Below are 27,985 nucleotides of genomic sequence, written 5' to 3'. Positions count from 1 at the left end.
AATTCTGATTTAGAGCACCACACTTGTGAAATCTCAAGTACTTGTGATTTATTTAATTTCCAAAATATTCTGTACTTTTTATACTGTTGTCAAGTAATGCATCTGCTCATGGCTGAAAATACTTGAAAATTTTAACTTCAGCAATTAAAAAAAATCAAAAATACATAAACACAACTGCCAGGTCCCACCCAACAGGAAATAATAAGCAGGCTTAATTAGTCACAAGAGGAGGCAATTTGGGTTGTTATATTAGAAAAACAAACAGTGCCATTTAGGGTTATGTAGTGTTATTGCAGCTGCAACAGTGTGTGGATGACAAAAATTCTGCAGAGGAAATTAGAATCTTTGATCAAAATGTTTCTCTGTACAAACTTTTTGCACTTGTATATGAGAAATTGCACTCAAATCTTTGTTGAGAGATTACACATCTTTGAAGTACCAGAAGGAATGTGAAAAATACAACTTCCTTATGCCACTTTGGTGAAAATTGAGTGTTGTTTCCTTAAAACAGCTCCCTAGACCCCCCAGGTATTGAAGCCGTAGCTGGGAGAAGAAATAGTAGTAAACATTTTGACATCTGAAGGCAAATTTCAAATCTATTTCATCCCTTCAAAATAACATAATAGATGTGGCTTTGTCAACATGAGCAAGTTAACAATCATTTCGTGTGTTTTTGAACATATTTTTCTTTAGTGTTTGTCCTGAAGACATCTATGCCAATATTGTGGGTGAAAGTATGCATGATGTTCCCTTAATATTTGAGTTCTGTTTACTTTGTATAATACAGAATACATTAGCTCTTTCTCGTCTCTTACTTTGAATTCAGAGTTCTGTGCTCTGGAGCTGTACTTCTGGAACTCTGGGCAGAATAACTGGGTTCCAAGGGAAATGAAGTGCTGGTTGAAGTGGAGAGGTGGCCAGAAGCAAGGTGAAAAGGCTGGGCAGGGAAAGGGGTGGCAGCATTCTGGCTTCGAAGGGATTGCAGTGGTGAAATGTTGAAACTGAACAGCGTGGATCCTATCTCTGCTTTGTCAGAGCAGATCCTGCTCTGGTCCCCAGCCAAAATCATCTCAGCAGCTCTTGTCCTGCTGCCAGCCCTGACCCAGCAACCCAAAGAGTCTATTGCACAATACCTTTTCCCAGCATCTCTGTTTGGGAAATGCAAATCTCTGAAACAATTGTCCCTATACAGATACAGATTATGTTTTGCAAAGGATGGAAGACTGAGGCTCAAGGATGGATAGTTGCCACCTAAAGTTAAAGAAGCAACAGCAGGTTAAACAGGTTGTCCTGTCTGTACAATACAGCACTTACTGTTTCTACCTCAGTACTTCATAGTTGCTACAGGAATTCTGAAAATTTGGTGCTGTTCCTAAAAATATAGTTCTCTATAATGAGATCATCACCACACTTCATAGCCCTGATGTAGTAAAAATATACTTACAATATATGAAAGAGACACATCTTTGCTTCATTTTCCTCCTTATTCCTCTCTATTTTTAGAAAGCAAAATAAACAGGCTAAGAGCATAACCACACTGAATTTAATTCATTTAATTCAGTGTCCTGTTAAAGAATTTTTTTTTAAACCAGTAAATTCCAGTGAAAGCCAGGCTAAAGAGAAAAAGCACTCTGCTAGAAAACTTTCAGGAAGAGTTTTTCTTTCAGTTTATCAAGTCGGTTGAGGTGTAGTAGTTGAGTTTCCTATTGTGAGGCTTGCATTCTGAATCCCAGCCTTGAAAGGTGAGAACAGGATGATGTAAAACATGTCATGAACTAAGAGATGGTTTAAATAAATTTCCTTGTGGAAGAACATCTATCACACTAATTTCAGTTCTCAAGTGCAATGAACTGGGTGATAAAGATCATGTTTGTCTGTAGAAAGGGAGAAGTCCCATTCCAAGTTTTTAGGGATTGGATTGGATATTGGTGTCAAAAAGAACAAGGGTTCACCTCATGCTTAAAATTCAGGCTGGAAAGTTGAAGGGAAGTAAAGGGAAGGATCTGTACCCTTGAAGAATCAGGGGGGCTGAAACAGTTGGAGAGCGAAATTTGGTTTTTAAAAGGTAAACAGACACAGTGAATGTGGGAGAATAACAGGGAAGAGCTGTGAAATAAAATGATTGAGATAAGAGAAATGAGAATTCTTGTTGATTACAGCATTCCTACATTAATTATGTTGTTTTCATTTTAAATGGCTGCTCCTTTTGAAGCTTTAGAACAAATACTTAGAATACAATAAATCATGTTCTTCCAGCTGTGCCACTTGTACCTTGTATCATTTGGTTATTAAGGAGGAGCAGTGGTGCAAAGTACCTGCCATTAGGTTTGCTTGGTTGTTTGGTGCAACAGAGTCATCTCCTGTATGTGTATACATGACTTCCTAGGTTTTTTCTCTTTTTCTTTCTATTTAAACCGTTTTCACAATGGCAATTGACCTGCTGTGAAGGGAAAGGAATATGTATCCACATGCACACATATCCCACACTTATTCTCAGAAGGTATAATTGTGTGGGTTTGGGCAAGTTTAGCTGGATTTTATGTTTTCCTGTTGTTTTCCTTTCCTAGGAGCTAAATGAAGTTTCTTCACTGAACTTTGAATTTTCACACTTCTAAATACTGTGAATTGAAATGTCTAGTTTCCTGTGCCCCATTATCTGGAAAACTTTAGATGATCTCCAGGGTGGAGACTGCTGTGGTTAATTGTGGTCTGCAGGTGTTGGGGTATTTTTTTATTGTAGATTCTAGTTTGCAGTACAATTTGTAGGACTTGGAGGAATATGCAGGAAGCAGGCATCTATAATAACATGAACTTCCACAAAGCAATTTTATTCCAGTCATCTTCAAATGAGAGAGGTGGCAATCCCTGACCCATAATACAGCTCATATAATGAGAGAATGAACAAAGCTGCTTGAGGTAGATGCTAATCTTACCACCTGATGCAAATGGGAAAGGTGCTTAGAAACTGGAGCAGTAAGGGAAGAGGCCAATTAGAGGCCACACAGGTAGTGCTAGGGTCTATTTTTCTGTGTCTTTTTGGGGTTTTGATCATGTGACTTTGTGGATTTGTATCAATTTTCATGTAAGAGGAAGTGTACGGATTTGTGAACTTAATAAATCCTAAGGACACAAGTGGTTATTTGAAGGTAGGGCTCCCAGAACACTTTTGTTATCTGTTTGGCTTTGGAGAGGACAAAACATAGTGAAACTGTCATTTAGAAGGTTTTCAGTGTTTCATAGTGTTTTCAGTCATGTAGAAGGGTTATTTTAAACAGCTGGGTTAATCTTTGTCTAGACCCTGATAAGGCAATTAAGTGTGAGTTTACATACACAAAGGTGTATGTTTGCACATCTAAATTATAATCTGTTCATAATAAACTGGCTTAGCGTTCAGGCCAGAGAAATGTCTGTAACCCCTCCCTCAAGCAGTGCAGCTGATCTGAACATGAAAGATCTCAAGTTAAGGGGCATCTGCACTTCTGATGTGAGAGAGGTTGTGTTTAGTACCTGGTTAGGCATTCATTAGTACCTACCTACCTACAGCTGGCTGGGTGCTATGTCAGTAGTTACCTTGCTGCTTCCAAGGGTCATGTTCATGGAATAATGAAGTAGTTTGGGTTGGAAGGAACCTCAAAGATCATCTAGTCCCAACCCCCCCAAATTCCCTGGGTGGAGACACCTTCTGCTACCATAAATTTTCCAAATTGCTCCAAGCCCCATCCAACCTGACACTTCCAGGCATAGGGCAGCCACAGCTTCTCTGGGCAACCCGTTCTGGTGCCTTGCCACCCTCACAGTGGAGGATTTCTTCCTTATATCCAATCTAATCCCACCCTCTGTCAGTTTAAAGTCATTCCCCCTCATGCTGTCCTTGTGAAAAGTCCCTCTCCAGCTTTCCTGGAAGCCCTCCTCAGGTACTGGAAAGTGCTTTAAGGTTTCCCTGAAGCTTTTTCTTCTCCAGGCTGAACAGCCCCAGCTCTCCCAGCTGTTCTGCAGGAGAGGTGCTCCAGCACTCTGAGCATCTTCATCGCCTCCTCTGGACTTAATCCAGCAGGTCCATGTGGTCCTGGTGCTGAAGAGCCCAGAGCTGAACATCGCACTGCAGGGGGAACATCTTTAAAGGCTGTTGTTTTGGTGTCACTATGTTCACTGCATCAGCCAAAAAGCCAGAAATTACTGTTTTCAAAAGGTGAAACTGAAGGACTGATTCAGATGGATGCAGGGGGTTTTTTTCCTTAATGGGTTCTAATTTTTACATCAAAATACTTTAAGTGAAAAGTTTTCAGAAGTAATGCCTCTGTGCTATTTTTCCACTTTTGGAAAGTCATGTATTGTAGAAGTGTAGGTGTGACCAGAAGTGTGGCAGGTGTGAGGACACTGCCCCCAGAGTTCTGCTGGAGGGAAAGAGGTGCAGCCTGAGGAGCTAGAATTGGGCAAAGAAAATAGAACCTACTATTATATTTATCCTGTGGCTTACAGAAGAAGCTGTGAGATGCTTTGTTTGAAAGTTTGGCAAAGTATATATATTTATATAGAGCAAACAGGCAAGTGGGCAGATGCCATTCATGTTAGCTCCTCAGAATATTTTATTTTTCTGAACAAGCATGTTTACCATGTCACGTGGTAACCTCAAGATTTTGGAACACAATTTTGCATATGCGACTGATGAAATTTTAAGTATTTAAATATGGGACATTACAAAACAAGATTTTTAGGAGCTAGTTTTTATTCTATTTATGCAGAAGAAATCTGTCATTTGCACTCAGTTACCTAATCAGGGTGTAACAAGAGGGTGGGTATTTTCTGACACTTTGTAAAAAAAAAGCTGGCTATTGAGGTCTTCAGATTGTTTTCTGTAATATCTACGCCTTTCAGTAAGAAGTGTTTGACAAAAAATGTTACAAGTAATTTCAGTGATTGACTGAAATTGATAATGTTATTTATATTTTTTCTATGGAACAGAAGGCAAATAAAAGCATCTTAGTAAATTTTGTTGTATCCTGAAGGTTTTATCACGCTTTGTATGTTGACTTTTTCCATAAAGATGAATAATAACAATGGCAAATGGTTGATGAAAATAATGCTTTGTGGAATGTGCCTGTGAGCTAATGTGATTGACTGGTGTTTTTTTATCTTGCTGAAATCCTGTTGTACAGCACGAGTCACATTGGCTGCTTGTTCTATCTGTTACTAATTTTTGACTGAAATCTTATGATCAGTTATTTGATATTTGAACAAATACTATGAATAAATATTGCCCTGTAAATATTTCGAAAATTGATTTACAGTCAGGTGGGTACTTTTATTTTCTAGGCTAAAAAGCAGTTGTACCCACATAAACATCTTTTTCATTGAAGTCATCTGTGCATTAAGTGTCTCCTATTTCTCCATTTTATTTTTATTTACATTTTCTACTTTGTGGGGATGGGTGACTTGTCTTTGGAGATTGTTAACAAGCAGAGTTGAGCCTCCATCTAGGTGAAGTACCCAAGTATTCCAATTTTCCTTTTGATAATTGCCTTTCTAGTTCCTGTAGGAGGTACAGGGCGACTCAGTTTTTCTTTGATGACTTACTGATCTCTTGCACCTCTCTTTGGTAGTGCAGTAGGTTTTCACAGTTCTCTTTGCTGGAAAACATGGCTCTTGTTCACAGTGGTGGAATATGAGGGCCAGTGACCTGTTTCTGCCTTCTGTTAGTTATTGACCTTATTTAGTGTCTGTTGAATGCAAACATGACTCTCTTGAAATAGCCCTACTGTTATTTTCAGATACTCTCTTGGAGAGCCTTATTTAGTGAGCTCAGCATAGGTGAAATTGTAAATTCTTTTAATAACATCTACATGAAAGGAAGTAACACTAATACTAATATCTTCTAACAAACCTAATAAATTCCTCAGAAAATTCACAGGTTCTGCTACTGGCCCACTACTGGTCCCAGTAAAACGAACCAAGCTAAACTTTTCCAGTGTCCAGAATTCACATGTAGACCTGTGAGAAAGAGTTGTGATGGATGCTGTGCATCCATAATTGTCATTGTCAGCACAGAGTTGTTGTGTGTGCTAAGCACTTGTGGAACCCTGGAAATAAAGGTGTCCAAAATTAGTCAATAATAGAATCCTGGTTTTATTTAAATTTTTTTGATAGTGTCTGTTCTTTCTTGGGCATCTTTATTTGCATTTAGTAGTACTTAATAAGAAAACTGTTAGAGTTCATTCATGAATGCTCATAATGTTCGTTTTATTGTGTACAAATGAAGAGTTCTGCTGTTTCTATGGTAATGATGTTGCCTAAAGTCTAATGGCAGAATAGCCAAAGCAAAGACAGAATCAGTTCCTGATAATAAGAAATTTTGACTTCTGGACTTTGACTGTAATTTTTAATTTCTTGGCAATAGGCAATGGAAAATCCTAGCTGTAGCCTATCTTGTCCTTACATTGCCCCTTCCAAATAATGAGGAATTTTAGAAGTATTTTAGAAATCATTAATTTTATGAGTAAAATAAAAAATGTCTGAGATTGGGCTTTTAACTCTGAATGCTTTCCAGGCTTCACTATTGCTCTACATTGGAAAAAAAAAACGGGAGTTCTAATCATGTTTTTGTGTTTCAGGACTTAAAATGGCAGCAGAAGATTCCTATATTATGGGAGTAAATGATCCCCAAGTAAGTGAATTTCTATGTTTTCAGTATCCCTGTATCCTCTCCTAGCTGTCTGTTTAGGCCTTCTCTCCTATTGTCTTGTCATTTCCTAGACTTAATATGGACATGGAAAATCATTCTGCATTGGCAGAAATCAGGGCTTTTTTCCCTAAGCTGGTTTTTGTGTGACCTGTAAAGTGCCTTCACTAGTTAAATGGCTGAAATGGGAAGGAAATCTAGGCCTGCTGAAATAAGCAATTGGAAAAAAACCCTTATTTTTATGCCCTGCATGCCGGTGACACTTGCTCTGGAATTTCTTTTGTGGTAGACATTGGAGTATTTCTGAAAATAAAACCCCTTATGTCCTAAAAGGCCCTTTTGTGTAAATTTTTGTGATGTTGGCATTGACAGTGATCACTAAAATGTTCCTTCACTCACACAGATCCACAGACCTAGCTCTTCAGGAGCTCTTCCTGATCTTCTTAGATCATTCCATAAATTACTTGAACTGTGAGAATGGTGCATGGGTGAAAAGTTTAAGTGAAGAACAGGTCATTTCTATTCACCTTAATTTTCAAAAAGCAACTGTTTTCTCCTTTATGCTTGCTCCACTTTGGAAAAAGATAGATTTATACCTGACAACAATTACAGTAAGTTAAGACATATCAGGGTTTAAAAAAAAAAAACAAAACCACACTTGCATTAGAGCTTGTAAATATATTTACATAATGAATGTAGTCTGGTGGGGTTTAATCAGAAAAGTGGAAATGAAAACTCACAGGTTCTTAGCAAGGCTTTGGGCAAGACATCAGGTTAGATTTTCAGAATTTACTGCATAAGCTCTTTAGGATTTATAGCTGTTAGTGCAGGTAAGCAAAATGGGTGTTTAGAAACTGTGCTGAGGTTGGTGTGGTCTCGTGATTCTGGTGAAACTTGGGTTGGTGCTGTCAGCTCTGCTTGCAATGCTGTTGCCAGCAAAAATAAAATTGCTATAAAATGTTTGTGTAATTCAGCAAGGAGTTTGCAGTCTCAATATTTGCAAAGAACTTTAAAGTGCTTTGCTGATAGATGTTTTATGCAACTGTGTATATATGTAATAATGAAGAGTATTTTCTTTCAATATAGATGTTTGCAGTGGATCAGTTCATGGGAATGAATGCTTTATTTAACAGTACCAATTACATCACTGCAGACTTACCACTACGAACAGGTAGGAACCCTTACTATTTGATGGTGCCATTGTCCTGCTGATTCTTCCTGTTTGTTTTCTTTTGAGGAGTTCTTTTCAGAGCCTTTTTTATTTACCAACTTGTGTGTCATAATAGTAGATTGCAAGTTGTGAACTAGGTTTTTTATTACATCTTTTTGCATCTTTCTTTCCCTCGTGAAACTTTCAGCAGTGAGACAAATCGGATTTTCTTGTGGCTTGTACAGAAACTGAAAGTTTCAGCAGTTTCCCAGGTGAAACCAGCACAGTGACCAAAGAGCTTTGAGTGGCCCAATTTTATAAATTTCTTTGTTGAGGCTTTTTTCTGAATTTGAACCTTCAGTGAGTTATATGTTGCTATTGCCAGTTTGCAGACTGCACCATGTGCTTCTTTTCCTTTTGAATGCTGTTGCATTAGTTGTAGTAGCTCTTAAGGTGCTTGTTTTTCAGTAATAAAATGCAGAGAATATTAACTTCCTGTACCATTCAAATGTGTTTTTCCTTCACAGTGACTTCTCTGTTTCCTGTGAAGTGGCAGTGTGGTATTAGAAGCACCTGACAATTTCCTGAACAATAACACTAGTTTGAAAGCTCAGACAAATTTTGCAACAAACCACTGAAAATAAGTGTTCTGCAAAGGTCTGATAAGCAGCTCTTACAGTATTCTTCCAGAATAGTATGAACAATTGCAAGTTTTTTATAGCTCAGTTAATATCAGCTGCTTGATCAAACTTGGTCTGGTTTTGCTTATTAAAGTTCTTTAGGAATATTACTTCTCGCATGAATTTGGAAAACTCTTTTCTCCTGCTTAGTCTATTAGAACAACTGATACAAAAGGAAGAAGGAAATAAAATTTAATTTAAAATTAGGAATTTTTTCTCAAAATATAGCTCCAATATAGCTGTTCAAGTCTTTTACCATGACAACTTTCTCTTATCTGTTTGACTCTGTTGTATCAGGATGTAGCTGGTGCCTTATGTATAGCAAATGACTCTCTTTGGTTGAAAGTGCAAACCACTTCTGATGGCAGTGTTTGATACACTTCACAGCAGTGAAGGTGTTAAGGGTAGAATGATATAAGCATTTAACGTTTTCCTTCACAGGTAAAATTCCATCCTAAAGTAACAATAAAGGCTGCTTATAGAATAAAAATTAAAGCAAGCTAACTGTTTTAGTGTTTTCTTGTTTTCTTAAAAGAGTAGTAGCAAGAAAGGATCAAAAGATAATTTTGTTTCAAGATAAAATGTTCTCATGAGCAAAGCTCATGACAAATATGGAAAAACATCCAGCAAATGAATGTTGCAATCATTTGTTTACAGTGTATTTTTATTAAGGCAGATAAGATTATTCAGTAAGATTTGTCTGTGTTGTATTGAAGGGATTGGGTATTATAGACCAAGGGATTTTTTCTCCCAGCTTCTTTTGAACAAATAAGGTTATTGAAATTTCCCTGTAATGAGCTCTTTTACCTGTACCTTCATGGCAGACTCATTCCATACAAATTATCAGATATATAAAGCTAATTTTCGGATAACTATCATCTAAAGTAGAAAACAGCTGTTTTCAAAAACATGTCAGGGAGTCAAGGATTCACTGAGTTCTGCAGCCACAGAAAACTCTTACTGGGCTAAGTCTGGCTCTGTCCTTAATTTGAAAAATTGTTTCAAAAAAGGCTTTTTTATTTATAAGTGCAACTGCTCTTGTCTACTGCTGCAGTATAGGTGGCAAGTTCCTTGTGCACAAAATGGGATTCAGTAACAGATCATGGATTTCATGTTATCACAAACAAAAAGTTAAAAAAAAAATTTTCGAAAAGGGTTGATCATTTCAGCTGCATCTGATGATGCTGCAGTTGGTTTGTTTGTTTCTTGAACAGTATCCCAATAATATTTATTTCCTTCCCTTCTTGAAAATATGCTGCATTGTTACTGTGGACTGGTCCTTCAGTTAAAAGATAGTATAATATTTTTTATTTTCTACTTTAGTGGTTTTCAAGCAGGGACTAATGATTTCTTTCTCTTCAGCAAAGTCAGTTAAAAAAGTCATGTGGGGTTTTCCAGAAGTACTTCCAGTTGAGATATGGAGAGAGTGAAATAAAAGGATTTTTCTCAAGGACAGATGGATGATTAAGGCAGGAAAAAGCAAAGACATGAATTGTTCCTCATGATCTGGCTGTGGTGCCTATATCTTTCAGTCTGTGCATCCATAAAGGCAATGTCAGACCCATTACATGGCAGACAGGTTTAATGTGTAACCGTGGATTGCTGTGTCGTGCCAGTGGGGCTGAATCAACAAGCAGCTGGGGAATTTGGGGACTTTCTGGTGATGGATGTTCTGCTGCCACATTAATGTTTACAGTAATAGTAGAAAACCTTTGAGATGGTGGGGCACTGATTTTCTCAACATCATTGTCAATGCTCAAGTGTCTTTGCTTCTTTTCCTCTCTCATATGCCTGTTTTAAATAAAAATTAGGTTTTTTTTCTTACTTTGGCTCTAAAGTTGCAGTAGTTATGTGGATCAAGTTTTACCAGCAGAAAACGCAGTACCTCATGAAACCAGCCTCTTCTTTGGCTTGCTGGGAAGTATGCTGCCTTTGATTAGGTAGGTTAGGTACTGATCCTTAGTGGCATTGGGGATGGAGGGAGCATTAACCACAGCATGTATTTACGTAGAGTAAAAGCAGGTGCACATCAGTGGGACGTCCACTGTGTAGTGGAGAAACAAAGTGATGCCTTTGAATAGGAAGGAGAGGAAATGGGCAGAGCTCTGAGCTAAGAGGTTTGTAATTTTGGATGTTCTGTTCTCCCTCATGATGATCCAAGGCCATCTACAGCCATGTAACATGCCCCAGTTAGAGGTGGGTTTGGGAATTGTGTAGTTGTTCTGGCTTCGAGAGGCTCTGGTCTAACTAGCTCTTGGCATTAAGGTGGTGTGTTTTTAAAACTTTGAAGTTGAAGCAGAGCCATTAGGAGCTGAGCAGTATTGCCTGGAGGCTGCTAAAATTAATTTTCTGCTGTTTCTTTAACCTCCTTTGTCCAACTCTCTGTGACACTTGCTGTGAAAAATGAGGTTATAGAGGGAAAAAGAAGGCACTTATATATTTTTTTAAAGAGAGATAATGTTAGAGGTTCAAGGAAACTAGACCACCACTGAAAATGAGATGAGTGTTCATTTTCCCTGTTCCACAGTAGTGGCCCTAATCCTCAGGAGCTTGGGCAGACTTCCATACAGTTTCTGGTGTTTTTCTAGAACTCCTGTGCTCGTGTTTGGAAGAGTGAACCAAGGGAAGAGGTTAAACAAAGTCTTATGTGCCATTTGCTTTAAACATCATGCTTTGAACTGAAGAGCTGGGATTCAAGAGAGTATTCCTGTGCAGGGGAATCCCTCAGGGGTAGGACATGCAAATGCTACAACAGGCCTTCAGGAAGGATAAGGCACTAGGTCTCCAGTCTGAGCTTTTAGCAGCAAGGTACCACTGCCAGAATGGACACAAGAGAGTTTATGGGACTTAACAATCAAAACCTACAGGCTATGAGCTTTTCCATCCATGTCCACAGAGAAAACAGCAATTACAAGGGTGAGATGCCTGTTCTGGTGGCCCACCAGCAGAGAGGATGTGAGGGATGATGCTTGTTCACAGGTTGTTGCAGGTTACATTGAATGGTTTTAGGTACTCAGAAAGCTGTTAGACACAGGATCCCACTAGTCCAACAGAGTTGGCAGGCTTGCAGAGATATCCCACCAGCCTCAGAGACCTCTTTTTCCTTGACTTTGCTATGGTGGGAAGAAGGAATCAAGGGGGAGCCTAGGATGGGTGCTCCTTTGGAAGTGTGTGTGTGTAGGGTGAGGCCTGTCAAGAGGAAGAAAGAATGCAAGTGGTGGGAGTGTCAAGGGGCTGGAGGGCCTCTGACTCAGGCAGGAAGGAAAATGAAGAAACTTGGCAGTTGAAGAAGACGTGGGGAAGTGGGACTGTGACTCAGAGTGGAGTGGGATGCGAGTTGCTCTGTGGCAACCGAGGCGAGAAGACAGAAAAAGAAGCCCTCGAGCATGGCCAGGATGTGGCAAATCCCCTTCAGGCTGGGGGACTGCATGTTGTGGTTCTTGGCCTCCCAGCTGCAGCAGTGCCAGGCAAAGCACCAGGGACACTCCTGTCAAAACCTGGCTCTTGGCAACCCTGAGAGCCCTGCCTGTGTTAGAGCCAGCTCCATGATCGTGTCCTTCAGCCTCTCTGTAGGGCAATAGTAGAACATAAGCTATGCATAAGTAGTGTTCCTTCTTGTGGCTGTTCAGCATTTAAAAGGGGGTTGCTCCTTAAACAAGAACTTAAAGCAAGCACCTTCCAGGATGGAGCAAAGGATCATCACAAATCTCATCATTTTTAGTTCCCCTTACAAGGTGTTCATCATCAGGTTCCTGCTCTTTGTCTGCTGAGACAAAGACAAGCCTACTGATAGAAACAAAATATTAAAAACTGCTGTGTGCAAAACACTAAATGTGTTTTCTTTTCCCCATGGGAAAGGATGAGAGAAAGAAGGAATCACACATAGCCAGTGTTAGGCTGTGTAATGTGCCTCTGGGAATATTCAGAGTTCAGTGAAAACAGCTATATGAGACCTTTCACTAATAAAATCCTTTTTATAATCAAAACAATATGCCATTTATGCATGGATGTTTTCTTGAACATTGCTGGTTTATTTTTAAGTAGCATTTCAGATATTATGAGGTGCTTTGCATTAGAATGCCTTCTCAGTACTGTTATTTGTGTCTGGTTCAGATGCTATACCAGAGAATTACTTAGCCACTGTTAAAAAAATAAAAAGGAAAATCTTTAGTCATAGAACCCAAAGGTTAAAATAAGACCTCACAAAACTGTTTTAAGTACATTGCTATGTTATTTGTATAATGTGGCTTAATGATAACAGACATCTAATTTGGCTTTGTACATTTACGCTGCATCTTTTTTTCACTTTTCTAGTGCTGGTATATAAAACATGATTTTTTTATCAGCATATTTGTATGCTTTTTAAAACCTTTTTTTCGAAGAGGTCAGAATAACCACAGTCCTAAGTTTTCAATTTTCCTGAGTTTTCACAAGGAAAACCATTTCAGTGGTATGAAGCATTTTTCTTTAGTTTTCCCATGTGCCAAGATAGTGTACATGCCTCTCTTAGGAGTTTGTATTTCCTTATTCTGAGGAAAAGCTGTAACTTGGGTGTGATGTGTCCTGGGGGACTTCTGCAGCCATTTAGCCATTGGATAAAGCCACTTCTTTTCTGGCTAATGTTTGAGAGAAAGCAACAGTATTTTATGCTAACCCAACATGTATGTCTTGAACATGAATTCATGAGAGGAGAAGAGCCAAAGAACAATTACTTGGCAGATCATGCCCTGGAGGCTTGGTTGAAAGTTGAACTACACACTGTTGTATTTTAGGTGCATTATTTCTGCCAATGCCCAGAAAATACATGGCTTCTGGATTGTTAAAATATAACTTTTCTGGTGCCTAAAGCATGAAGGGGGTTAGAGGTCTGTGAAAAGACTTCTTAAATTTAAGTGCTGATACATGGCTTAAACCTAACTCAGCTCATCTTGACTCTATCTGTTACAGACAAAAATTGAAACACAAGGCCAAAGCTAAATATTACTCTGCCTCTTTTAAAGTCCTTAAAGTCCAAACTGTTTTTCCTGCTTTGTAATGCAGGATTATGTGTATATGGTCTTGAGGCAATTGTTTTTAATGACTTCAGGAAGCACTGTTTACTTTTTCAAAGAAGAGTACAATTGATGGACTTGAGAACTAATTTATCTTTAAATGTGAATTTGTTGTGACTGCTAATATTTGCAATGTAACTTTGACATGAAGTTCAGTTGCTGAGTCAGCTAACTGCTGTAGCAGAATACTAATTTCATGTATTGTGTATTTATTCAAACTTTCATGTTGGGAGAAGCTTGTCCAGTAAAGATCTGTGTTTAACTCCTTAGCATTAATACCTTTAACAGAGTAGAACTGATAATACAGAAATCCAACAGGAATATGGCTGGAAAAATATTACTTAGTTATTCCCAGTGAAGCTGTCATTTGGGGTCTACTTTGAAAACAGATATTTAGCATTGAAATACAAATCATCTTGACTGCTTAGCAAGAGAGAGGAAAGTAATGATAGCTCTTGGAACTGTTGTTTTGAGACTCATCAGTGGCTTGCATTTTAAGAGGTGTTTCACAGCCATCCACCCAGAGAACTTTCCTTCTTGATGTAAATAATCTGAATGATCAGAGTTGAAGCTAAGCTTTGATCAGGTGATGAATGCTTAACTCTGGGGGCACTGAATTCTCATTGGATTTAGGGCCTACTCAAAACCTATATAGACTGGTGAATTTTGCATGAGGTTTATAGTATGAAGTTAGCCTCTGTATGAGACTGAAAGTTGTTTAATGAAGCCTTCTTTAAAAGACACAAATAGAATTTTATTAGGACATAATCCTATGTATTGGCACCATGCTCAATCAAAAGAGAGTCTGTATTTGTAGTCAAATTGAGTGTATTCAGTGTTTTTAGAGGCCCAGCAGAACACTATATTTAAAAGTGTATCTGAAATTATTAAAAGAATGTAAATTGTTTAGTCTTCTCAGTTCCAGGATTTTTTTTAAAGCAGTTCTGACTGTTTGGGGCATGTTGAGACAGCTTGAATTCCTCCTGTATTCCCATGCCTCAGAGCTTCCCATTGGCTGTCTCCTGACTTTCAAAATCACCTATTCTGTAGGAAGCCCTAGGGCCAAAAGCTGGTGAGTGTAGTCTCTAGAGCCCAAGGGGTTTAAATACAGAAGTTAACCTTAGCTCAAGAAGCCAGGCTGCTGTCAGTGGCAAGGGAAGGATCCTGTTCTTATTCACCATTGCAAGTTTTAACTGAGTGATCAGTTGTCCATTTAGGCTCTCTGAGTAAAATTAACTTTTTTGACTTAATCTTCCTCTTCTTATACTACTGATCTTTAGCTGGGAGTAACAGATTGACACACGATTAAATAATTTATTGAAATTTAAGTTCTGAAGAGACTTAGATGCTTTCAAAAATTTTATCTCAAGTAATTCAAGGACAGTATCTTACCCCTACAACCTATATATTCATTATAGCAATGGAAATATAATTTCTATTAATACTTTTCTTTCTTTCTTTTATGTTAGCAGATGGACCATATCTTCAAATCATAGAACAGCCAAAACAGGTAAGAACAAGACTACATTTTGAAAATGTCTAAGGTAGCTATATTACTCCATTCAGCTTTGAATAAACTTATGACTTAAATAAAAAAGAGCACAGAAAAGTCTGAGCTCTCAGAACAAATGGGGCACTTGAACATGAGGAGTTTTAACTCTTACTCTTGTAGTTAAAGCATTTCCTGTTTTGTTCTGTGTTCTTTATCTCTTTCTGGAAGTGTCATAATGCAAAAAACCAACCCTAAGGGTTTTAAAAATATGCCTTGCTAATTATAGATTCTTCATCTTAAAAGTGGCTGTTTCAGTACCCCAGTATTTGGGAACATAAACTAGTAGATCAAACACAAAAATTTTTTAGGATTTGTTTTATAGTTTTTGAAACACAAGAAGTTAAAAATAAAAACACTTAATTCCCAAGTTACAGGAACTTCTGACTTGTGTTTAGTTGTTGTAAAGAAATGCAGTTGTCCTTTGAGATTCTTTTCATTATGGTTGTCTGTTTTGAATAATCAAAGAAAAATGAAGATAAGTACTCCAATGAAACTTTTTTTCTGTTAGGTGGCAAACAGTGATCTATGCTCCTCTAACTGCAGAGAAATCATTTCAATGCACTGGTTAGTTTTCATGCAACTGATGTACAAATCATTGCTGGGTAAAGATTGCCCTGAAGTGTGCCTGGGTATTGTTCCCCTTTGGCTGGTGGAAGAACAACAACAAGGATTCCTCCTGAAGCTGTTACAGTATGGAGGTGCCTTTTCTGTCTGTCCCAGTGAATTGACCAAAATCCTCCCTTATAGAGCTGTTCAGTAAACAGGGGAAGACAGTGGCTAAAAGCTGTCCCATCCTCCTCTTGGTCTTCTGCAGAAACATACTGCAATCCATTCTTCCTGGCAGGAGGCAGTGGAGAACATTGGTTTCAATCACACACCAAAGACATTTTTGTGCTGGAGCATCCCTCCAGGAATAGGGCTCTTCATCACAGCACTAAGTGGAACAGCAGTGTACTGTGAACTCTTGGAAGAATATGCTGCATCTTCCTCATTGTTTTGAGTTCATCCCAAATCAGGCCATGCCGTTGCATGGTGGGGCCTGCAGTGCACCGTCCATAAGGAGAAACCTTTGTTCCCATGTGTGACTTCTCAGCAAGGGGCTCCTCTCATGGGGTAGGGCAGGGGCTTATAGCAGGGTGGTGAGGGTGATCCATCAGCAGAGTGATGGGTCCTGATTGCAGAGGGTGATCTGCCTTTCACAGAGGTTGCTTTGTCTTTTGATCAACTTGATCAACACACAGAACTCTGGGTCACTCAGTTCACCTTAGGAAGGGAATTGGTTAGGTCTGAATAAAAGTCATAGAAGTTTACATTTGCTTGGTAAACAAGTTCTTAGCTTTTGTGAGATAGGTACTGAAGCTTCTGCTTATGGAGTAATTTTAAGGCATGTTGTTCACATTCAGCTAATACAGACTTTGAATTCAGAGTGGTCTACTACTAGAAAGAAGCTGAATGGTTCTTGGAAAAGGCTACATTAACTGGTGCTATTTGGACACTGGGACCCCTATATAAGATGGAGATTTTGCCAGAGCTTGTAGGCCTCAAGGGTAGATCTGAAAGCAAAATTGAGGACCACATGAAATATATTGCTAAGTAGAGTTAGTTACCAGACACCTTCAATTAAGAGTTGCATCTGTCATGCTTTATTGATTGCCATGTAAAATAAAGGGGATGTTCAACAATGGAGTTGATGGAGAGCTGTGTTCTGGACTGGTTTTCAATATCCTGCAGTTCTCTAAAGTATATTCAGATATCTATTTAAAGACATCTGTAGCTGAGATGAAAAACAGCCAGAGTCCCCTGAAGCTTTCATGCTGTTTCTGGATTTCACTCAGAGATACGGCTTTCATATGTTTTTCCCAGAAGGAGGAAGTGTTTATGTTTCATCCCTGTACTTTCATTTATGGTACTTTGGACTTCCTTATTATTTGTTCCAATTTTGTCTACTTAGCAGCAGTCTTGGGAGAGAGTATCTGCTTTTGCATTCTCTACATGTGAATTTTTATCCTATTTTAAGAGTATAAATAGTTCTCTGTTTCAAAATATCTTCACTTAACCAAAAGAAAAATATGAGGTTGCTGCTGAGTGTTAAAGTGAAAATAGAAGAGGTTCTCTAGGGCTACAGTTCAGCAATGCTTTGTTAACCAGCATTTCATGAATGAACAATTGTAACTTTTCCATTTGGGCAAGCCTTGTTTGTGGGTGTGTTCATCTCTGTGTGTGCTGTTTCTCTTTTGGCTCTGTTTCTGTACAGTTTTCAAGTTTCTTTTCCTTTGTTCCACAGAGGGGATTTCGTTTCCGATACGTGTGTGAAGGGCCTTCGCATGGTGGACTTCCTGGTGCTTCTAGTGAAAAGAACAAAAAATCATACCCTCAGGTCAAAGTAAGGACATAAAGCATTAATGCTGCAAAGTCAATGCCAGTGTCATCATATGGATGTGTATAGGGCCTTATTGCATAGCAACATACAACAAATTTGTATGAAGCTGCTCACGACAGGCTACATTTCAATCCCGATGTTCAAATTTGATTTTGAAAATAAAGTTGTCTTAAGATGTGTGGGTTTGTTTTGGCACTGTTTTTGTCTGCCAACAGTTAAGCAGTAAGTTATCTGCACCTACTACCTCACTACCATTGTGCAGACTAATGGAGCTCTTCCTTAAGGTGCAGTTTTAGCAAGGCTTGAGCTGCTCTGTTGCTCCATTTCCATTGCAAAGCATGAGTCTGCTTAGTTATTCCATCTCACTCTAGGATGCTTTTTACCAAGTTTTCTTTTTTTTTTCCTGTTCATGTTACTCCTTATTCAATATCTCTAGGGTACTCCATTCTTAGGAACTTAATTTCTTTAAAGTAACATAGAACCTCTGATTTTAATAGGAACAGTGTTATGTTCAGGTGTTCACTGAACTTTTTTGTGGGGTTTTTTTTCTCCTCTGGAAAAAAAAAATTAAAATATGTTAATCAAAGAAATGTTCTATGGAGGCTTAGTATGAAGATTAGAAAAGTGATTAATCATTCTGGGACTGGAGGATTGTATTTGCCTATGTTTCTTGCAGCAATTTTTTTTTCTGTGGAAGTGTGGAAAAGCTACACTGTGTCTTTTCAGTATTTTTAACTTAAAAGCAAGCCTTGGTCTTCTTAGTTCATTACATATTTGAACTGGTGCACTGCAAATTCTCATGAGGAGCAGGGTTAATGTATTCTAATTCTGGTGTTATTTCTTAATATATTCTAATCCTGGTGCTCTCTTATGCCTTCATGGGGAAAGAAGGGGAGGGAAGAGTGGTAAGCAATAAACCTCTGCCTTGGTGTGTGCCACTCCTGGTTGTTCTCCTCGGTGTGTGTGTAGTTTGTCTGCAGTTCTTGGGAAAGGCTGGAGTTTGGAACAGTTGCATCTCCTAATGCACTAGTGTAAGCATAATATCATGGAAAATAAACAGCACTGGCTGAGGTAGCCTAGGCTGGTAGTTTTGTGAATTAAGAAGCTGGGAAAACTGATTTCATATAGCCTTGCAAAACTCTTAGGAAAAATTACTAGCCCAGGCAAATTATCTACTTGCTTTTTTCTTTCCTATTTTGACAGTAATGAGGAACCAATGAATGAAATTTCACTGGAATGTTCAGATATAAAATCATTTACTTCAGATCTTTGGATTCTGATCCAATCTGCAATGATAATAATACAAGTGATACTTCATAAAGGTGTGGTAGGTCACACAATAGTATGACAAGGAGTTAAACGGGAAATGGATTTTCTCCTTGAGTAAAGTAGAAAGCAAAATGTTCTTTGGCTTTCCATCAAACCCTCTAATTTCATTGATCATCACTTTTTAATTTCATCTATAGCTTACACACACACAGATCCCTTCCCTTCCCTCCCATCCCACTGTGTGCATCTGGGTTTTTTTCCCCAGTACAAATCCCCACATGGCAACACCTGCTGGGAGAGGCTGGCAAGGGAACACAAGTAAATTCCTCAAGGCCATTGCTTGTTAGTGCCTGTTCTTGATTCAAGTGGTGCCAGGAAAGACAGAAGTGTTTCACACCTTTTCCTGTAAGTCTATTCTGTGTTTTGTCAGAATGTGCTCACTTTGTCTTAACTGAGCGGAGCACAATTGAAAATTGCAATTTTTTGTTGCGTTGGGGTTTTTTGTTTTGGTTTGGTTTTTTTTTTAATTTTATTTTTATTTTTTGGTGGTTTTTTTTTACTCTCGTGCCAATGTTTTCACTGTAAAACCTACAGTAGTTGATCACAGTGCAGTGAAAGGACAGTAACATGAGCTTTGGCTGTACTGTAAAAAATGAGGTTTTGTGACAGATCTTTAAACCCTTGGCCATGGTATGGTCAGTGCAGTTCATGTTGGGATCTGCTTTGTGAGAGTTTGGCCAACTCTCTCAAAATTTACTAGTACCTACCATGGATGTCCTTAAATAGACATCCTCTGTGGGCAAAAAACCATTGCAGTTTTCCTATTCTGTTTTCATAGGATGATGGATTGGAGGCCAAAATGAAAGCACATTTATGGGATGTGACCTCTTGCATAATGTGGACTGTTCAATTTCACCTTTTTTTTTTTCCTCCCTGCACTGTCACTAACTCGTAACTAAGCTGGAACACATCAAGACATATCTCTCACATAAAGGCTGGAGTTTTGAAGACTTTCCTATGTCTCTAAGCAAGGTGTTTTGGTATTTAATTACATGTTTAACCTCTCCCTGTATAGTATATTAGTAGATGGTGTAGGTCAGGAGCTAATGTAGCAGTTCTGCAATGCCAGTCTTTACACTTGAAACAAATTTGCACTGGCCAGGAAGGTGGAATTGGAGTAAAACCTCTTGTTTAATGGAACAGTCCTGACTAATAGAGTCTAGATTACAGTAGATTCCATAATATCAAAAATAGGATTAATTTATCTTAATGATTTGTGGACTTACGTTCCTTTGCTTAGCCCTGTCTTTGCTAAGAGTAATCCTAATATGTAGAAAACATCTTGCATATTCAGAGGATTCCATATAACTTTGAATGTTATTATGGAGAGCAGAGAAGTTGTAGATAATAAATATGTTACAATGAAGTTATGTTTCATGATTGCAACCTAAAATTCTTCACTTAAATTTCATTTTCACCTACTTAGTGTAAGTAACACAGCACTGGAAAATTTTACTGTCTAGAGCAGTTGAAACCAAAGCTTATTCATGAACTGCTTATTCATCATTAGTATTTTATCCAGAGGAAAAAGCAATCAGTAGTATAAAAAGAAAGGATAAACCAGCAAAGTCTAATATTATCACCAGCATACTTAACTATCTAATTTTTTTTAATTTACAATTTGCTTGGGTTTTATATATTTGAAAAAATGTCAGAAAACTCATGCAGAAAATTTCCACTGGCCTTACACGTTTATCATGTGTGCCCTGATCTTGCATGCTGCTGTTAGTGTGGGCAGATCCATGATTTACACTGAAGTGCTTGATCCACTTTTAGGTGTGACAAGAGCTTACTGAAAACGGCAGAGTGAAGGAAATGTCCTGAATTTTCATCTCCTCGGGGGCAAATCTACGTGGGTGGCTGCAGTAGTTCAGTGTTCTTTGTGAGCTGGATGTAAATGAGCTCCAGCCCGGAGTTCAGAGGTGTGTGCCTGAGCTAAAGAGCACCATCTCTCTGCACAGGAGTTTGGGCACAGAGCACTTTGGCTTGTGAACTGGAGCTGCACACCAGTTAGGTAGCCCTGAACCAAGGCACACCAACAGAACTGCCCAGCCAGTCTGTCCTGGGGCTATTCCAAATTATACCTCAGTCTGGAGATAAGAGTTCTTCTTGAAATCTGGGATTTCAGCACATTTACTTTGAGTTCAGGAGGAGAATTTATGGAAAATTACTTTGCTGATGAGCCTTGGTGACAAAAGGAGCATATTTATTTGCTTTTTCCCCTGTCCCCAATAAGAATTAAATTTAAAGTGATATAGACTGCTGATTACACGTCCAAAAAATCACCCAAGAACTGAATTAAGGAAAAAACATGAGACAAGAATAAGCGGACTCTTTGGTATAAATCTTTACCCCTCTTAAAAAGCTACTGAATCAAATTCAATGAGATTTGAGCTTTTTACTGGTAAGGCTGATTTAGCTGAATATGAGGCACTGGATCACTTTAGAAGCTCTGTATTTTTGCCATTAGAGTGACCTCACAGTCAGAGGATCAGATCTTCAGCTCCCATTCGTTTAAATTACTTTACATGGCTTTTTCTTAAGTTTTTTAAGTAAGTACTCAGCTGTCTACATGATTTGTACCACATCTGAATGTTTTGTCTTTAATTAGCAACTGGAAAAAAGAGAGATACTGCTCTGTAAAAACAAGCTCTTTATAAAGAGTGAGTGATGCCTCATCTTTGGAACACTTCTTGTACAAGGCTACATGCCTAGGACAGCGGTAGTGACACTCTGAAGGACAGGCAGGGCTGGAGCTGCAGTTCTTTAACAAAGGGATTGGAAGGAGAAATAGGTGCTTTTGTAATGCTGGTGTTGTAGGTTTAATGTGGTTTTTTCCATCATTTGCTCCTGTTGTTGACCAATTGGTTTCATTTCTTGCTTGTAAGAGTAACTGGAAAAAAACATCTTTGAAGTATGAAAATGTTCTTATAAAGTTTTTGTAAAGTTTTGGAACCTATAAAAATTGGCTGGGATCTGGATTGCAGGAGGACATGAAATAACTGAAAAAACTTTCTACTCTTGTTTTGAAATTGACTCAATTTCAAGTTCACAGGATCCTTTTAATCTTCCAGACAAATCTCTCAAACAGAAAGAGCAGATAAATGTAAGCCTGCAGCCTTTTAACTTTATCAGATCAATTGAGTGCTGCTTCAGATACAGGATGTAATCAAGTATTACAGCTATACTCTACCCAGGAACTCCTTCTTTTATTTTTTCCCCTCACCTTTAATTTGAAGTTCAGTAGCTGTTTTCTAGATCACAGCTCTGATTTTGAGCCATACAGCATCCACATGCTATCTCCCCCTCATGCTGAGTCGGTTTTTGTGTCAAAACCATAATCCCTATTCAGCATTGTAACATACCTTCTACCTTTTCAGGCCTTTGACAGTGTTTCTTAAGTTCCTGTGCAAACCTGTTATTTACTTTCATACCTTAGTGCCAGAATTGATTTAAAATTATTCTGAAATTGTGGCATCATTCAAGGACATTGAAAAGTTATTTCAGACTTAATTTATAGTACATAAGGATATTTAACCACTCCGACTATTTTCCTGGGCACCAAGTTTACCCCAAATGACTCAAAACCAAGTAGGAAAGTCTGTCTATAAGAAATAAAGTTAGGAGATGTTCAGAGACATTATGTCCCCTTTGCAGCATAGGACATCAGACTGGATGACAAAAATAGTCCTTTCTTGCCTTATGACCTACATAAGCTATTACGTTTTAGGAGCCCTTTTGTTTTTCCCCTGGGAGGGAGAGACTGCAAAGATCATGCTGAGCTGAGTAACAGGGCAGATTGCAATCTGGTTACCACTGCAGTTCTGTGCTGAGCTTTCAGGGGCTGGAAAGTCCTTGTGTGCAGCAGTCCTGCCTCCAGTTTCACTGTGGTTTCTACAGCTGATGGAGGATTGTCTTGAACTTTTCTGATGTGACACCACAGCATCGATGTTATTCATAGTGAATATAGCACTGCAGATGTGCTGGGAGCTTTGTAGTAGGGAAAGGCTTATTGAGTGAGGAGTAAAAAGAAAAGAATTATTTTAAAGCTACCTTTTTGAAAAGTCAATTGTAGCAGTGGTGGTGACATACTGTAACACCGAATGCAGTCGTTTTTATTTTCAGATGACTTTGTGAAAGGTACATAAATATTTTCTCCCTGCTGGTAAATGACAGAAATAGTCCAGCAGTGATTATCCTGCATCTCTGTACTGTTTCAGTCCAGATTTCAATGTGGAAACAGAAGGGAAGCATCAGCCCTCTGTCTTGTATTTTAGAAACTGCCAGTTGTAAAATGCACATTACTGCAGCATTATACAGTTAACTAGCAGGAGTGGGTAATGAGAGGGCTTTTGCACACCTGCTCCTCCTGGAACAACTTTTTCATAGTTGGGATTTTTTTTTTGCTTTCAGCAGTGAATAGGAAGGCAGGGAGGGCACACACTGTACATATGCAAAGTGTTTCAGCTGTGATGGAATGGGTTCAAGAGAGGGGTTAACTGGAGTGAAGGAAGCTAGCAGGATTCAGTAATGTGGTGAAATCGAGGCAATCCCTCGCTATCAGCATTTTATCAACAATATAACCTTAAATATTCAGTTCATCACTGATTCATCACTTTAATGTTTATCGTGATCCTTTAATGCCTTGGTTGATTAGATCTATATGCTGCTGTAATACAAAGAACTTGGCCCAAGGCAAATTAGAAGAAAAATTAGAGGAGGAGGGGGAAAAGCCCAACATTGATAAAAGGGTTAATTAAGTGAATTGGAAGGGAAAGTAATGTTTGCTTTTTAAAAAGTGGGGTAATTTTATGTTCAGCATAATTTGAAAGTGGTGAATAACCCATAACAGCCTTGGAGCATTATTACTGCCTTGGAGTGAGGAAAGAAAATAAAGTTCTAAATAATATATGTAAAGCAAATAACTTACCAGTATGGTATGTTATTAGTAATTTTAGATGTATTTTTGAGGCATTGTTTTTTATTAAAAGCTGTTAAAAATGTATGGTGATTAGAAACTGTGGTAAGGGGAAAAAAAAAGCTTTGTAGGCTTTCAGAGTTGGGTATATGAAAGAAAGCACACAGTTTATCATAGTTCTAGTCCAGCAAAATCCTAGGTGGGAATTCATTACATATCCTTGTGTACACTTAAGGGAGATACTTAGTGGAATGAGTAATACGTGTTGATGAAGTACATGAGCTAACAAAATGCCTGTTAATATAGAATTTATTCAGTGTAAAATCTCTACCTGAGGAGTCATTGTAATGCGGCCAAAATGTTTTCTAACAATCATAATGTTTAAAAATAATTTTTAAAGTCTTTCTGAATTGGGCAAAACAGTGCAGGATTTTTAGTTTAATTTTCTATATGCTTCTGAATGGGTAACAATGTTTATTGTGAATTCAATGTCCTGATTGAAACTTAAGGAGAGCAATGTGGACTAAATGGTCAGAATATAAAAGTGAGATTCATGTTTTAAGAAACAGATGAGGCTTTCCTTTAACTTTTTTGGTCAGTACTTCTGCCATTTGCATATCAAGTTCAATTGCAAAAGAAAGTGATGATCTGGTACAGTTAGCTTGCCATTTGTATTTCATGAAGAAATGCATACACATTTCTCCTATGTAAACTTGATTGTACTTAACTGACAGAAAATGCTCACCTGGAATCATCACTTGTTTCATTTTAAAAAAACAGTAAGCATCCATCCCACTTTCTTCATATTTATTTACAGATTTGCAATTATGTTGGACCTGCAAAAGTAATTGTCCAGTTAGTAACTAATGGGAAATACGTCCACTTGCACGCTCACAGCCTGGTGGGTAAATTCTGCGAGGACGGAGTGTGCACGGTTCTCGCAGGACCCAAGGACATGGTTGTGGGGTAAGTCTGGGAGCTCCTCTGCAAACCTGAGCTCTGGGGGGAGCATCAAGACTGTAAAAAGCAATACAGAAATACTCCTAAGAGGCAGCACTGGGGAGCACTCATCTCCACGCTCTGATCTCTGGTTTTTTTTATATCATAAGAAGAAAATTTAATGGGGTTTTTGTTCACCTTTGTAGAATTTTCCCTAAGCAAGCTAAATTTATTTAAGTAACTGATTTTTTATTTAGAATTTGTATAGTTTTAATCTCTTTGTGTGCAGTCTAAATTTGTGTTGTAAAGTCCATTCTTTAAAATGCAAGGAATTTTGATCAGAGAAGGGACTAAAATTAGTGTTATCATTTTGTCACCTCTTTGATCAATATTTTACTTCTATTTAAACCTGTCAATAGAAATGTAATGGAAAGCATTAAGAAAATAGGATTAGTAAATTTGAAATTAATGCAGGATGGGTATAAACATGAAAATACTGCATAAGTCAAAATTGTAAAGTTTAAAGCAGAAAGATTGTAGTGAAATTGTAGTTGGCCTGTTCTTGTTTAATTTGAAAGAATAATTTTTTATATCAGTAAACGGAGCTGAAGCTCCCAACCGTGTTTTGAGGCTTAGATCAGGTTTCATGCTGGCTGTGAGTTTTAGTTCTGTGATCTCAAGAATGTCTTTGTTGGTGAAGATGATGAAGTTTAAAAAGCTGAGAAGGTTGGGAGAGAGAGATTCTTTTAAATTGTAACTTTTGATGTCCAAGCCCAGTGCACTGACTTTACCGCGCACAACAATTTAAATAGCTTTATTTCAAATGCTCCTTTTCATCTTGAAAAGTTTGGCTCATATTCTAACCTGTCTTGTTTTTCATCAGATGTTTAGAACCAGCTTTCCTGTCCTCACTTGACCCACATGAAAATTGAGTTATTGTCTTGTTTTCATACTTCCAAATCTAATTGATTTTTCAATATGCCAGCAGATTTTTACAAAAGCACACCTTGTATTTTGGAAATTTTTATTCAAATAGATACCCAACCTATCTTGCAAAATGACCAGAGCCTTCCTTAAAACATTTTATTTGTAAAATACTGCACTGTTTTCAGCTTCTTAGCTTGCTCTCCAAACCATTTTCAACAGATGGAGCATACTCTGAGCAGTTGCTCTGCTTAACAGACACACAGAATGACAGATTAATGTCATTGCCAAGACACAGCAAACAAAGTGTGACTACCAGATTTTCCAACATTTTGTAAGTTGCTTTCCCAGTGGAAGTCTGAAACCTGACAGATTACTACTTATGCCATAGGAAAGTGCACCCACATGATCGCTGTCATAGAATGGTGCACATTTTACATGTTTTGTCATCTTGACTGAATTTTTCTGGATGGAAAATTCTCCCTCAAACACTAATAGGGTCTAAGTAAACCTGTAGAGTCCTTCTGTAGACTTGGGTTGTGTAGATGCCTCTGGTAAGAGAAAGGCTGCCTATAAGTCTGGCCTAAAGCATTCCCCAATCAAAATTTGGCAGGTTTGCAAATCTTGGAATACTTCATGTCACGAAGAAGAAAGTGTTTGAAACTCTGGAAACACGCATGATAGATGCTTGCAAGAAGGGATACAACCCAGGACTCCTGGTGCATCCAGAACTCAGCTATCTTCAGGCAGAAGGCTGTGAAGACAGGCAGCTAACTGGTATGTGACAATGATGGCCTGGTCTTAATTGGTGTTTTATTACAAACAGGCTGAGCTTCTGAAAACACAGATTCCTAGCTGGAAAAAGACCTTGTGTAGGACAACAGCCAATGTCTATGTGCTTTTAAGAGGTGGTGCATTGTTGCTGTGTTGTAGGGAATCTGAAAGGAGTCTGCTGTCAATGCTTGCATGAGAATGGAGAAACTTCCTTCCACAGCTGCCTGTACCAACCTCTGCACCTGTATTCCATTGCTCTTCTGCTGTTGAATAAGCTCTATTTAAGAGTAATTTTGCATTATTGTAGCAAGACATGATATCCTTAATTAACTTAGGGGCCTCCATTTGAGAGCACTGTTTCATTCAGCTGCATTTCACCCATATTGCTGTAAAACCTGTGGTCTGCATTGCTTTCAGGCACTGCACAGAGGGGCCAGCTGTCTTTTCATCACTCTTAACGCCAGGAATTCAGGTGTCCTTAGGGGTGGCCTCCTTCCTTTTCGCAACCTTTATAAACTGAGAGCAGAAAGTAGTAATTTTCTGTCTTTTAATTATATAACTTAAGTAAGATCTGAAGCACAAACTGCCAGATGAACACAGTACAATTTGAATAGCTGCTCCACTCTGCTTAGAAAGGGAAAACCCAATGGATGCTAAAAGTAAAGGAAGACATTTCTTCCCTATCCGTGCCTTTGGATGTTTGTTTGTTCTCTCTGTTTTGTTAAGGATGCCCTACCCTTTGTGTTAATCCCTCTGTCTGTCAATTCCAGAACGGGAGAGGGAAATCATCCGCCAGGCAGCCATCCAGCAGACCAAGGAGATGGATCTCAGCGTGGTGCGGCTCATGTTCACGGCCTTCCTTCCCGACAGCAACGGCAGCTTCACGCGCAAACTGGATCCCGTCATATCAGATGCAATATATGACAGCAGTAAGTATATTTGGCTTTAATCACTTCTTTAATTAGGGGCAGGCTCTTGTACACACAGAAATGACAGGTAGATATTGCTGTACATAGACTCATCTAGCCCTGCCTGCCTGGTGTTTGATGAAAAACAAGTAAGTAGCCCATGGATAATTAGCCCCATGTCTGTCGACATACATACAGTGTCATGCTGGTTTTAATAGATGGTGATGTAAGCCATAGAGGAAGATTTTATTTTGCTGTTAGCATGTTTAATCCTGCCACTTTTATTATGAGGATTTTGTAAGTTCTTGTTGTATCCATAAGAAGGGCTTGAATTTTGCAGAGTTTTCAGTTGCTTTCTGTGACAAAGCGTTATTACAAGAGATGTGAGGAAAAAAATTACTTTGCTTCTATCTTTGTTGAGAATTTGACACTTTTCAGTTTTGCAGACCATCTGCTTGTCCATATTTTAAAAGATAATGCAACCATTTCCTTTAGATCTGTCAGTATTTTTAGAGCATTCCTCTATTTGTCTTTTTTCTAAGAGAATTTTTTCACTTCATGTTTTCCCCTATGCTGTTAAATTATAGTGACTCATCTTACTTGAACCCTTTCTGCTGCCTGAATTTTCCTTCCTGAGGCTGTGGCATCCCATGTTCTTGATAGTCATTCTGTAATGACTCAGGAAAAGTACCTTTTTTTTCCTT

At 38.4% G+C, this 27,985-nt stretch overlaps 1 protein-coding gene across 3 annotated transcripts in view; it reads left to right on the top strand.

Moving 5' to 3' along the window:
- The window catches only part of NFKB1 (nuclear factor kappa B subunit 1), a 57,672-nt gene that overhangs the window by 4,790 nt on the left and 24,897 nt on the right, over positions 1-27,985 (top strand). For 2 of the 3 annotated variants that reach the window (XM_071431824.1, XM_071431825.1), the window contains exons 2-8: positions 6,609-6,661; positions 7,763-7,847; positions 15,027-15,067; positions 17,394-17,492; positions 24,554-24,702; positions 26,213-26,376; positions 27,144-27,302. In XM_071431824.1, the coding sequence (XP_071287925.1) occupies positions 6,617-6,661; positions 7,763-7,847; positions 15,027-15,067; positions 17,394-17,492; positions 24,554-24,702; positions 26,213-26,376; positions 27,144-27,302 (742 nt within the window). In that variant the 5' untranslated portion in view covers positions 6,609-6,616. The remainder of the gene's footprint in view (positions 1-6,608; positions 6,662-7,762; positions 7,848-15,026; positions 15,068-17,393; positions 17,493-24,553; positions 24,703-26,212; positions 26,377-27,143; positions 27,303-27,985) is intronic. The other variant, XM_071431826.1, reaches the window with a different exon arrangement.

The sequence above is a fragment of the Agelaius tricolor genome, unplaced genomic scaffold, assembly GCF_023055355.1.
Source record: "Agelaius tricolor isolate 1412-34295 unplaced genomic scaffold, bAgeTri1.0.p SCAF_8, whole genome shotgun sequence".
NCBI classification, from domain to species: Eukaryota; Metazoa; Chordata; class Aves; order Passeriformes; family Icteridae; genus Agelaius; species Agelaius tricolor.
This window is presented reverse-complemented; position numbering and strand designations above follow the sequence as displayed.